Source organism: Pholis gunnellus (genome assembly GCF_910591455.1).
Source record: "Pholis gunnellus genome assembly, chromosome: 6".
In the NCBI taxonomy this organism is placed as follows: domain Eukaryota; kingdom Metazoa; phylum Chordata; class Actinopteri; order Perciformes; family Pholidae; genus Pholis; species Pholis gunnellus.
Window position 1 is genome coordinate 25430271 of NC_136532.1, and position 11751 is coordinate 25442021.

At 43.0% G+C, this 11751-nt stretch overlaps 1 protein-coding gene across 3 annotated transcripts in view; it reads left to right on the forward strand.

Moving 5' to 3' along the window:
• The first annotated feature begins 2567 nt into the window (after positions 1 to 2567).
• The window catches only part of LOC306697250 (uncharacterized protein), a 21624-nt gene continuing 12440 nt past the window's right edge, over positions 2568 to 11751 (forward strand). For all 3 annotated transcript variants that reach the window (XM_079161048.1, XM_079161049.1, XM_079161050.1), the window contains exons 1-7: positions 2568 to 2696; positions 3712 to 4137; positions 5390 to 7019; positions 7270 to 7533; positions 7956 to 8477; positions 8609 to 9016; positions 9288 to 9716. In XM_079161048.1, the coding sequence (XP_079017174.1) occupies positions 3759 to 4137; positions 5390 to 7019; positions 7270 to 7533; positions 7956 to 8477; positions 8609 to 9016; positions 9288 to 9716 (3632 nt within the window). In that variant the 5' untranslated portion in view covers positions 2568 to 2696; positions 3712 to 3758. The remainder of the gene's footprint in view (positions 2697 to 3711; positions 4138 to 5389; positions 7020 to 7269; positions 7534 to 7955; positions 8478 to 8608; positions 9017 to 9287; positions 9717 to 11751) is intronic.

Consider the following 11751-nt stretch of genomic DNA (forward strand, 5'->3'; position numbering starts at 1 on the left):
TTAATTATAACATGTTGATTCTTCAGAGGTTTGTCAGAAAATCTGTTTCATAATCTGCATTGTCATTCACAAATGTGTTGTAAGTCAGTAAAAGTCTCTTCGGGACAGGACATCTGCATTCCCATGCTTGGCTCCCGATCTGTGAACGATAGAGAAGTTAAACTGGTAGGTAGGGAGATGAACCATCTCCCTACCTTTGCATTGGTGTCTTTTATTGGCCATCCAGACCAAGGGAGCATGGTCGGTTACCAGAGTGAAGTGGCGTCCCCAGAGGTAATAACAAAGTCGCTCTAGTGCCCATTTTATGGCCAGAGGTTCCTTTTCCACAGTGGCATATCCTTGTTCCCTTGTATTGAGCTTCCGACTGATGTAGATTATGGGATGCTCCTCACCTTGAATTTCCTGGCAGAGTACTGCCCCTATGCCCACCATTGATGCATCCATCTGAACAATCATCTCCCGGCTGAAGTCTGGGGTCAACAATACTGGCTGTGAACTGAGGGCCCCCTTCAGGCCCTGAAAGGCCTGTTCAGCTTCTTCTGTCCACTTCACCCTGAGTGGCTGTGAGCCTCTGGTCAAGTCTGTGAGGGGAGATGCTACAGCAGAGTTTGGGATGAAGAGACCATAGTATGAGGTTAGACCTAAACATGTCTTTACCTGGGCCTTTGTGGATGGGCGTGGCCAGCCCTGGATCTCCTGGACCTTGCGTTCCAGCAGATTTTTGGTTTCGTCCCCTCAGTTTTCCACTGATTCCCGTCTTTGTTTCAACACCGACGCGTTCATGCTGCTGTTTACTGTGGTCGTATGAATTCTCTTTCATTAACTCGCTGCCTCAGTGTCGTTGATCTTTGCTAAGCTTACAGCATTAGCAGCGATCAATCCCCTGCAGCTACTACTGTCATTTATTGCTGCTAAAAACGTTCATTGGCCTTTTAAAATGGCAGCCTGATGCATCAGAGACTTGTAGATTTTACATGAGCGGTGTTCAGGGAGGAGGAACCCCAGGAAGCAGAGACATCATGAGGAGAGACAGACCCAGGCTGCACCGGTCAGACATGGTTTGAATAAGACTTGGTGGAGAAACACCGGGACCGGAGCCAGACTCGAGGCTCCTGACTCGAGGCTCCTGACTCGCCCCAGGCTTTGCTCCTCTAGTCCCTGAAGCCCAGCAGCAGAGGGTCAGCAGCAGAGAGGATGAAGGGAAGAGGAAGAACCTGGAGGTATGAAAGAGTTTATTCAAAGACCTCGTCCCTCACTGACGGACAATAAACGCGTCAGTGTCACAGGATTATTTCTCACTAAAGAGAAAGTTAAACATTCACATTTCTACTTTTGTCCTACAATATAATATAGTAACATAATGGTAGAAGGAAAGGGACACATTTGTAAGTTATGAGAACAATGTTCATATTTAGCTTCCTTAATTTATCCATTTACATCATTTCTTATCAAGTTCTGGTCAGTTACAGGTTATTAAATGAAGAAGCTCTTCTTCACCAGAAACAGTGTGAAGTCTCCCTCTAGAGGCACAAGAGAGCTTCACATGTCTCATCTGTGTTCAGTAAACCATGTTACAATAACAAGTCTGCGTCACTGAGACATAAACTGTAATCTAAATCAACAACTCTCACGACACATTTAAATACTTTATGAATGCTACATATAATTTAACAGTAAAACAAAGTGCTGTTGACTTTCATACACTTGAACACAACACCGTGTGGACACAAACATTAGAGTTTTAAAGTTGAAGAAGTGGAGCAACAGATACTTTGAACAGTTTCACAATCCCACACAGTTTAACACGCACGTGATGATCCGTGTTCTACTCCACGTGCTGTTTGTCCTCGTTCTCCCGCTGCCTTCATGTTTGGTTATCCGATGTTCTTGACCGGGTACCGCTCTCTGCGAATAATCAACGTTCCACACACGGGAAGCGTACGTGAGCCCTTTATGAACCCGTTCTGTAAATCAGCATTAGATGCAGACTTTTGCCTCAGGGAATTACCCACAAATCATTGCAATGTGACGTTAAACACGGGGTAACCAGTGGACGCATGGAGACATAATCAAAGAGGACGGCTCACGTGTGTTCAGCCTGGAGTATTACATTTACTCAGAAACATTAAGAGTTAAAGATGGAACAAAACAAAAAAACATGAAAGCAGAGGATATTTATTTACAAATATTTGATTTTGTCATTGAAGCTGTTTTGACACAAAAGAGTAAATATATTATTTTAAATTACCTCTCATGTTGTGAGGAAAGAGCCAGGAAGGAGTTCAAATCACAGTAAAAAGTATAAAATAAATACACACAATCATACATCCTATTTGTTGTCTTTTTCATGGTAATGTGATAAAGTGCTGTCCCATTCCTATTTACACCATTTCAAGCCCTCACAGCCTCTCACACTCACCCACCCACCAGGTGACGTCAGTAAGTCCTTGAGGGTTCAGGGTTCGAGGCTGGATTTCACCTCTCAGCTTGTTGTCTGCTGGTCCAATAGCGACATCTTGTGGCATCTTGTGGCCTCTTCCAGCATCGAGAAGTTTTTTTTCCGTGAAGGAAGGGACCAGGAAACGTACAGACATCGTGCATGAATGAGGCTGTTCAGTTTGGACCTCCTGACACAGAGAGAAGCCCAGTCCACCTCACCGAGGGATGAGAGGCCCCCGCTGGGCCACACAGCAGAGGTAACTGCTCATGGACTGTACTTGTAGAGCGCTTTTCTAGTGAGGAAGAAGAGAAGAACCGTGTTTTTAAAGGGAGATTAAGAGGAAGAGAACATAGAGACCTATACTCTTTTATTACTTCGTGGCATTGTCCAAAGACTAATCATTTTAGAGAAATATAAATATGTCCATTTTATTATGTTAGTAGCTCATGTAAACCTCTTTATTTAAGATGTAGGACTGTTTGAGACCGAGTCCTGGTACGTTTTGACAGTCTGTTTATAATACCATGCTTTTCTCGTATTTAGTTTTAAACCAAAAACGAAAATGCGCGTTTTTGGTGTCTGAATGAAAAACTCAAAGAACCAAAGTCAAATAACGAGCCGAATTTGTTTTTTGTTTTGAAGAGAGACGCAGAGCACGACAGGTAACCCGGAAGTAAGAATATTTCAAAATAAAAGTCAAGGCAATAGAATGACTGAATGCAAGAAACGCTTATATAGTCTATGATGCAAGCATATACCAGGGTAACACTAGAAAATAATCCTGGCCCGATGGGAGTGGATGGGATATGCTTGCATCATAGATTATATAAGCATTTCTTGCATACGGTCATTCTATTGCCTTCACTTTTATTTTTGAAATATTCTTCTTTCCGGGTTACCTGTCGTGCTTTGCGTCTCTTTTTAAAGGAAAAAACAAAAAAGGGATTTTCAAAAAAACTAATTCACAACATTGACCAAACGAGCGGGTTCAGCCAGGCCTTTTTCCTGTTCTGCAGTATGCATGTAGTGTGGAGATAGATCTGTAAATATGAGACATGGACGCTCGGTTCCCTACCCTCTTATCTTGGTCAGCACATTCTTCACAAAGACATCTTGGAATTGTTAAACTTTTAAATGATGTTCAGACAAGCCTGCTAAAACATTTCTGTTACTCTGAAAGATTTGAGAGGTTTTACATAATAGTTCATACGTCACAGTCAGAATAACTTTTGTAATTAACATTTTATGTAAGCTTTTATTTTGTTCTCCAGATCATTGAAGTTGGATCCGTGTGCAGAACACACAGAAGTAAGGAGACATGGCTTGTACAACAAAGTCTGCCTTAGATCACGTCAACAGTGCCAGAGTGTATCTCGTGGAAGAATTAAAGAATCTCTCGGTGATTCTGGAGAACCTGAATCAGAAAGGCGTGTTGAGTGATGAGGAGGTTTCCGTCATAGCGGCAGAGCAAAATGACAACGATAAACGCAGAGAAATACTGGACTCGGTCATAAGAAAGGGGGAAGCAGCCTGCTACCAGTTCCTCAGGATTGTTGACACAACGACAAAGAGGAACTCAGGGAGGACATCCCAAAAGACTGCAGCTTCTCCTGAGAACGAGACGTTTGACCTGCACCAATGGATCAGCTGCTTTCCCTTCAACGAAGACACACGAACAGATACAAGCTACTCAAAAGGTATGTGAAAGCACAATTCTAACCGATAGTGTGTTACAACTTTATTATTTAGCTTTATTGGGCTGATTTTATGTAACTTTGGTATTTCTCAACCTATTTTCCCATGTGTTTGTGTTTTAATAAACTGGTCCAGTATTGAGGGAGAACGCTGCCGACGTCAGCTGCTGAGCGGGCTGTAATGTAATCACACCGTCAATGTGCTTCAATGCGTCCTTTCTTGTCTCCTTTAGCATAGGTTACACTGGACCATCCTTTACCAAAGGAAAGGAGAGAATGAAAACAAACAATCGGCCTTTCGTGCATTATTTTCATACAGTCATATACTCTTCATGAACTATTTATTCCACTTTATTTTCATTTATCTATTTTAAACACGTAACAAATAGGTAAGAAACAAAACCAGAATAACAAATACAATGGACAGTATATTTAGCTGTCAATAAACATTTCATGTGCAAATTTGAGGTACTTAAACTTTATTTGAGTATTTCTATTTTCTGATACTTTATACTTCTACTCAGAGGTAAATATTTTCGTTTTTAATTTACTAAACATATCTGACAGCTTTAGTTACTTTGCAGATTCAGATTAATAATAACATTTTTATTAATAAATAAATAGTGATATTATATCATTAAGGCTTAATTGGTCGCTAGGGGAAAATGTACAAGCTTCTCAACAGTATGTAATTATATATATATATATATATATATATATATATATATATATATATATATATATATATATATATATTAGCTCCACATTTACCAGATAGAGAGGGGTGGTGGCTCTTAATGTGAGGAATACACATCTGTTTAATTTACTGAGTACACACACACCTCACAATGCTATTGTGTATTAAATATGAATGTGAGTATTTTAATAAAATGTTTAATTAAATTCAAGAACATGGTAAATGATTATTATCTCTGGCTTAAATACATAACGCCTCTGCATTTTATCTTTAATTCTTTTGCCAGTATGGCAGCAACGTTGGCATTAACTTTCACTCTAATTGGTATTAAAAAGGTCTTAAAAAGTCTTAAATTTAACTTGGAGAACCCTGGTGATACCCTGATTCTGGACCAATTAAAGAATAATGTCCCCATTAGTCACTTGACACACAAACATTGGAAAATATGGTCCAGGTTGAAAAATACCAAAGTTACCCTTTAATTGTGTGTGCGTGCAAATACTGTGCTGTAGTATTCTATATAGTATATTTATTTACTCACTGTTGTTTTTATTTTAGGCTCAAGGCCGTGCCACAGATATCAGGCAAAGTTGAAGTCAAAAGCACAAAAAATATCAAATCAGTTTTGGACGGCAAACAAAAATCTGTTTGAAGGAAACAATAAGCCCGATCTGTCGTACATGTCACTTGTGTTAGACACACAAAACATTTCTCCTCCAGTTAAAGTCAAGAACGTCAAGAGCAAGAAAGGCAAGAAGAGTCGCCCTAAAAAGTTAAGGACGTGCATCCCCGAGAACAAAGCAGAAACTTCCCCCAGTGACCTGCTGAAAACAGGTAGAAACATACTGTTGGTTGGTAAACCTGGGATTGGAAAGACAGCAGTCACTCACCAAATGTTGAAACTGTGGGCAGAAAGAGACAACGACGAGCTTGATTACATGTTTTACTTTGACGTGAGAGAATCATCCCACATCAGGAACTTGGAGGATCTTCTCTTCGGTGTGTTCAGTGAACCAGATGAAGGCAAAGAAGAGGTTTTACAGGACATAAAGAACAACTCCGGCAATGTCACGCTCATTTTTGATGGAATCACAGATCTGTCTGACCATCCATCAGTGGTGAAGAGGCTTGTAGAGAAGGACCTACTGTCTGAGGCCACCGTCGTTGTGACTTTGAGACCGGATGATGAAGAAGACTTCCCTTCTGAAGACTTTGTCAGAGTGGAAGTGAAAGGCTTTAACGAGCAGGCCGTAAAAACGTACATATCTACAATGCTCGGAGAGGAACAGAAGAAGGTTTTGAGCAACGTGGAGTTGTTCACTCTTTGCCATGTCCCAATGTATGCCCTGATGGTGTCTGTCTGCTTTTCATCTAAGACACCAGAAGACTCTCCACAGCCGTGCAGTGTAGCGGACATCTACATCAATATTGTTCGCCAGTGCCTTCAGATAAACAGCCAAGCAAAAAACAAAGATCTAAATTCCTTCATCGACACCAAGAGGAATGAAATACTGTCTTTGGCTGAGGTTGCTTTTCATGCAACTGAAGGAAAAACGGTGAACTTGACAGAACGTCCCCGTGAAGACAGCTGTGTCCTTTCCTTCCTGAATCCACTTGTTATCACAGTCGCCCACACGGAGAGAATCACCACATGTGCATTTCTCCATTACACCATGCAGGAGTTTTTTGCAGCGCTGTGGCTCTTGAAGAATCCAGATCAAATCAAGGATGTGTTTCAGCAATGCCTCACTGAGGAGAAGAAACACATGAAACACCTGATCCCTTTCATGTGTAGATTGTTGAATGCGAAGAGCCCGAGTCTCATGACGTGTCTGATTCCAGCTCAGGAGCTCAAGAATACATCGAGCTGGTTCTTTGAGGAAATGATCGACGCGTTGTGTGAGAAAGATGAGGCTGGTCCTGAGAAAAGTGGGATTGATGTGGACATACTGTTCCTATGCCAGTGCTTGTACGAGTCCCAGTGTCCTGAAGCATGCATGAACCTCCTGGACAAGCTGGACTACCATCTGGATCTCAGTGGAGAGAGTCTGGACCCTCTCACATGCTGTGCTGTGGCCTATGTGGTCGCTCAGTCGACGGAGAGGAAAATATCGCTGAACCTTGAGGACGTCACGGTGTCGGAACAAGGAATGAGACAACTATTTGGATGCCTTAAAAACGTCCAATGGTATGAGTGAGCGTGTGTTTTAAGTGTCAAATTACTGTTACAACACATCTAATTAAGTACAATGTAACTATTCTTCTTCATGTGCAACCACTTTATTTTTTATTAAGGATGATGAAATAGAACAGAAATAAATTCAATTTAGCTGTAGCATCTGTGCATAATCACTTTTTTTTTATGATCCATTACTGTTTCTCTACTCGGTTATTTTAATAATGAGGACGTGGTCTCTGATTATTCTTCAAATTTAAAGGCGTGACCCTCTGCTGCTGCAGCTGTGGAGGGTTTTGCTTCTGAGTGACGGGCAGATGGACCACATCGGCTTACTTGGCCTTGATGGAAATCAGTTGCACCTTCCAGTCGAGGGTCAAAGCGAGCTGTTTGACAGAGCAGTGAGAGTCATGCAGAGGATTCCTACCAAGGTCGATGTCTGCCTCCACTGGGAGAGAGAATCTCCCGTCTGCCCGAGTCTGTGCACGTCTCTCTTAGAGGCTTTGCCACACATCAGCTCACTCAGGTATGTAGCTTCTGTTTTTACGTGATGCTGATTCCACACACTTTAAATTTGATCCGTTTGTAAAACCGTTGATTCTTGGGTGGGAGGTCTTCCCTGTATGCTGATATGTGGATCAGCATTAAGGTGGAGACTTTAATACACAGCAAAAAAGTAAACTTTCATGTATTTCTAAAATCATTCATTGCAGCATTAGAAATGCTAATCTTCACGCTTCCTCGTCAGCTCATATCCGTGCGACCGTCGTTGTGGAAAGTATAACAGAGGCTTAATGCAGTAAAGCCTGTTTACATGTCATATATCATATCTTAACATCAGCACAGAGTTAACATTGTGTCTGTTTACAACTGTGAATGCTTCAATTTGAATTTGAAAGAGTTTTACCGTACGTGTACTGTTTGATACATCGGTTTGTTATCATGCAGCTTCAGGATGACGTACAGAGGTCCAGGATTACAGGACCAGGAGCGACGGACACTGGAGGAGGACAAGCAGCGGTTACTGGGTTTATGCCTGAAAGCAGCACTTCACAAAAGAGAAAGCTTTCTCAATGACGTGAAGATGCTCATCTCATTGTTTTCTGTCAACACTGACTCAGCTGTCATTCCAAAACTGAGGCCACTGTTATCATCAGTGTGCACATACAAAACATCCCCCGTTAATGATGATGATTACATATATCAGAGTGATTTCCTGCTGGATCTGTACTCTCACCTGAAGGACTGTGAGACTGAAACAGGTCTGAGTCTTCTTCCATCATTACAGTCAGTTCTCCAGTCAGCTCCTTCAGTCTGGTCCATAGACCTCTCAGAGAGAAAGACCTCCATCCTCCTGGAAGTGCTGAAACTCCAACCAGAGAAGAAACAAGTGAAGCTAACAGGCTGCTCACATGAAGAGAGTGAAGTGAGGAGTTTCCTACAGTGTCTGCCTTTTATCTCACAGCTCAGGTAACTGGTTAACTTTCTAACCATTTCTGTTTTTACTAGAAACTAGTTTTATACTCCAGTTTAGAGAAATGTTGAGTTTTGTTTGATGCAAACTGTACATCACATGTTTTTATATTCTCTCGTTATTTCAGTTTTGTGCCTCAGTCATCAGAACCTTCAGAAGAAATCAAGTTCTTCGGGAATCTGTTCTGTGCAGCAGCAGAGAGAGAACAGCAGACAGGAGAGAAGATGCTGGAGCTGTTATCATCAGTGTGCACATACAAAACATTCCCCTTGGAAGAGAGATGGTGTGATTTCCTCCTGGACCTGTACTCTTATGATCCTGAAACAGGTCTGAGTCTCCTTCCATCATTACAGTCAGTTCTCCAGTCAGCTCCTTCAGTCTGGTCCATAGACCTCTCAGAGAGAAAGACCTCCATCCTCCTGGAAGTGCTGAAACTCCAACCAGAGAAGAAACAAGTGAAGCTAACAGGCTGCTCACATGAAGAGAGTGAAGTGAAGAGTTTCCTACAGTGTCTGCCTTTTATCTCACAGCTCAGGTAACTCTGACAAATACTGGATATTTAATTATAACATGTTAATTCTTCAGAGGTTTGTCAGAAAATCCATTTCATAATCTGCAGTGTTTCTAAATAGTTAGTCATTCACAAATGTGTTGTGAGTCAGTAAAAGTCCAAACATGATGTTCAGTCAAAATGTCATTAGATTGTTTACAGTACAGACATGTACAAGATGGAGTCCATCAGTAGTGACTTGTTGTATTTATGCAGATGAAATCAAATCACTAAATGTTTCCTTTTATTATTTCAGTATTTATCATCAAGGGGTAAATCGTTCTAAAGGAATCAAGTTCTTTGGGACTCTGTTCTGTGCAGCAGCAGAGAAAGAACAGACAGGAGAGAAGATGCTGGAGCTGTTATCATCAGTGTGCACATACAAAACATTCCCTTTAAATTATTATCATCAAAGATATCCGAGTGATTTCCTGCTGGATCTGTACTCCCACCTGAAGGACTGTGAGACTGAAACAGGTCTGAGTCTTCTTCCATCATTACAGTCAGTTCTCCAGTCAGCTCCTTCAGTCTGGTCCATAGACCTCTCAGAGAGAAAGACCTCCATCCTCCTGGAAGTGCTGAAACTCCAAACAGAGAAGAAACAAGTGAAGCTAAAAGGCTGCTCACATGAAGAGAGTGAAGTGAGGAGTTTCCTACAGTGTCTGCCTTTTATCTCACAGCTCAGGTAACTCTGACAAATACTGAATATTTAATTATAACATGTTGATTCTTCAGAGGTTTGTCAGAAAATCTGTTTCATAATCTGCATTGTCATTCACAAATGTGTTGTAAGTCAGTAAAAGTCTCTTCGGGACAGGACATCTGCATTCCCATGCTTGGCTCCCGATCTGTGAACGATAGAGAAGTTAAACTGGTAGGTAGGGAGATGAACCATCTCCCTACCTTTGCATTGGTGTCTTTTATTGGCCATCCAGACCAAGGGAGCATGGTCGGTTACCAGAGTGAAGTGGCGTCCCCAGAGGTAATAACAAAGTCGCTCTAGTGCCCATTTTATGGCCAGAGGTTCCTTTTCCACAGTGGCATATCCTTGTTCCCTTGTATTGAGCTTCCGACTGATGTAGATTATGGGATGCTCCTCACCTTGAATTTCCTGGCAGAGTACTGCCCCTATGCCCACCATTGATGCATCCATCTGAACAATCATCTCCCGGCTGAAGTCTGGGGTCAACAATACTGGCTGTGAACTGAGGGCCCCCTTCAGGCCCTGAAAGGCCTGTTCAGCTTCTTCTGTCCACTTCACCCTGAGTGGCTGTGAGCCTCTGGTCAAGTCTGTGAGGGGAGATGCTACAGCAGAGTTTGGGATGAAGAGACCATAGTATGAGGTTAGACCTAAACATGTCTTTACCTGGGCCTTTGTGGATGGGCGTGGCCAGCCCTGGATCTCCTGGACCTTGCGTTCTTGTGGCCTCACATTGCCCCTCCCAATAGTGTAGCCCAGATACTCGGCTTCTTCCAGACCAAGTTTGCACTTTTTAGGGATTGCTGTCAAGCCGGCCTTGCGGAGAGCTTCCAGGACTGCGGCCAGCCTTACCAGATGGCTGTCCCAGAAGTCACTGTGAATTACCACATCATCTATGTACGCAGCTGCATACTCCCGATGCGGCTTCAGGACCCTGTCCATCAGTCTCTGGAACGTGGCTGGGGCTCCATGCAGGCCGAAGGGCAGCACCGTGTAGCGATACAGCCCTGATGGCATGGCGAAGGCCGTCTTTTCTCGAGGTTTCTGCCAGGGGTACCTGCAAATATCCCTTTGTCAGGTCCAGGGTGCTGATAAAACAGGCTTCCCCGAGGCAGTCGATCAGCTCATCTACCCTGGGCATAGGATAAGCATCAAACTTTGAAATTTTATTTACTTTCCTCAAATCATTACAGAACCGGTTGGTGTTGTCTGGTTTAGGGACCAGGACAACCGGGCTTGTCCACTCACTGTAGGGTTCTTCTATCACCCCTAGAGCCAACATTTTCTGGACCTCTTGCTCAATGGCTGCCCTTCTTGCTTCGGGTATCCTGTAGGGGCGCAATTTTACCTTCTGGCCTGGTTCTGTGTTAATGTGATCTTCAATCAAGGATGTGCGCCCAGGTTGTGCCGAGAACACATCCAAATTCTGCTGAACCAGCTTCCTGGTTTGTTGTAGCTGTGCTTTTGATAAGCCAGGACCATATGCTACTTCAGTAAATTCACTGTCTGAAGAAGAAGGGAACACATCAGGGGAAACACAACACAGGAGCGTATCTCGGCTGTACCACTTTTTCAGCAGGTTAACATGGTAGATTTGGGAGGTTTTGCGTCGCCCAGGCTGACATACCTTGTAGTTGACTGGGCCTACCTTCTCTGCCACCTCGTAGGGTCCTTGCCAGGAGGCCAAGAACTTGTGAGCCATGTGTTCCCTCACCATTGGCCACATGTCCTTCATGGGAGCCTGCATCTTCTCCACATGTTCCACAAGGCTTCGATGGGGACTTGGTTGTTCCTCCCAGGCTTCTTTTGCTATGTCGAGGAGACGTCTGGGCTGTCTCCCATACAGCAGCTCAAGGGGGAGAAGCCAATGGATGCTTGAGGAACCTTCCTGATTGAGAACAAGACATAGGGCAGAAGCTGGTCCCAGTTGCGACCATCTTTAACATTGACTTCAACGTCTTGTTAAAACGTTCAACTAACCCATCAGTTTGTGGATGATAGACAGAGGTGCGAAGCTGTT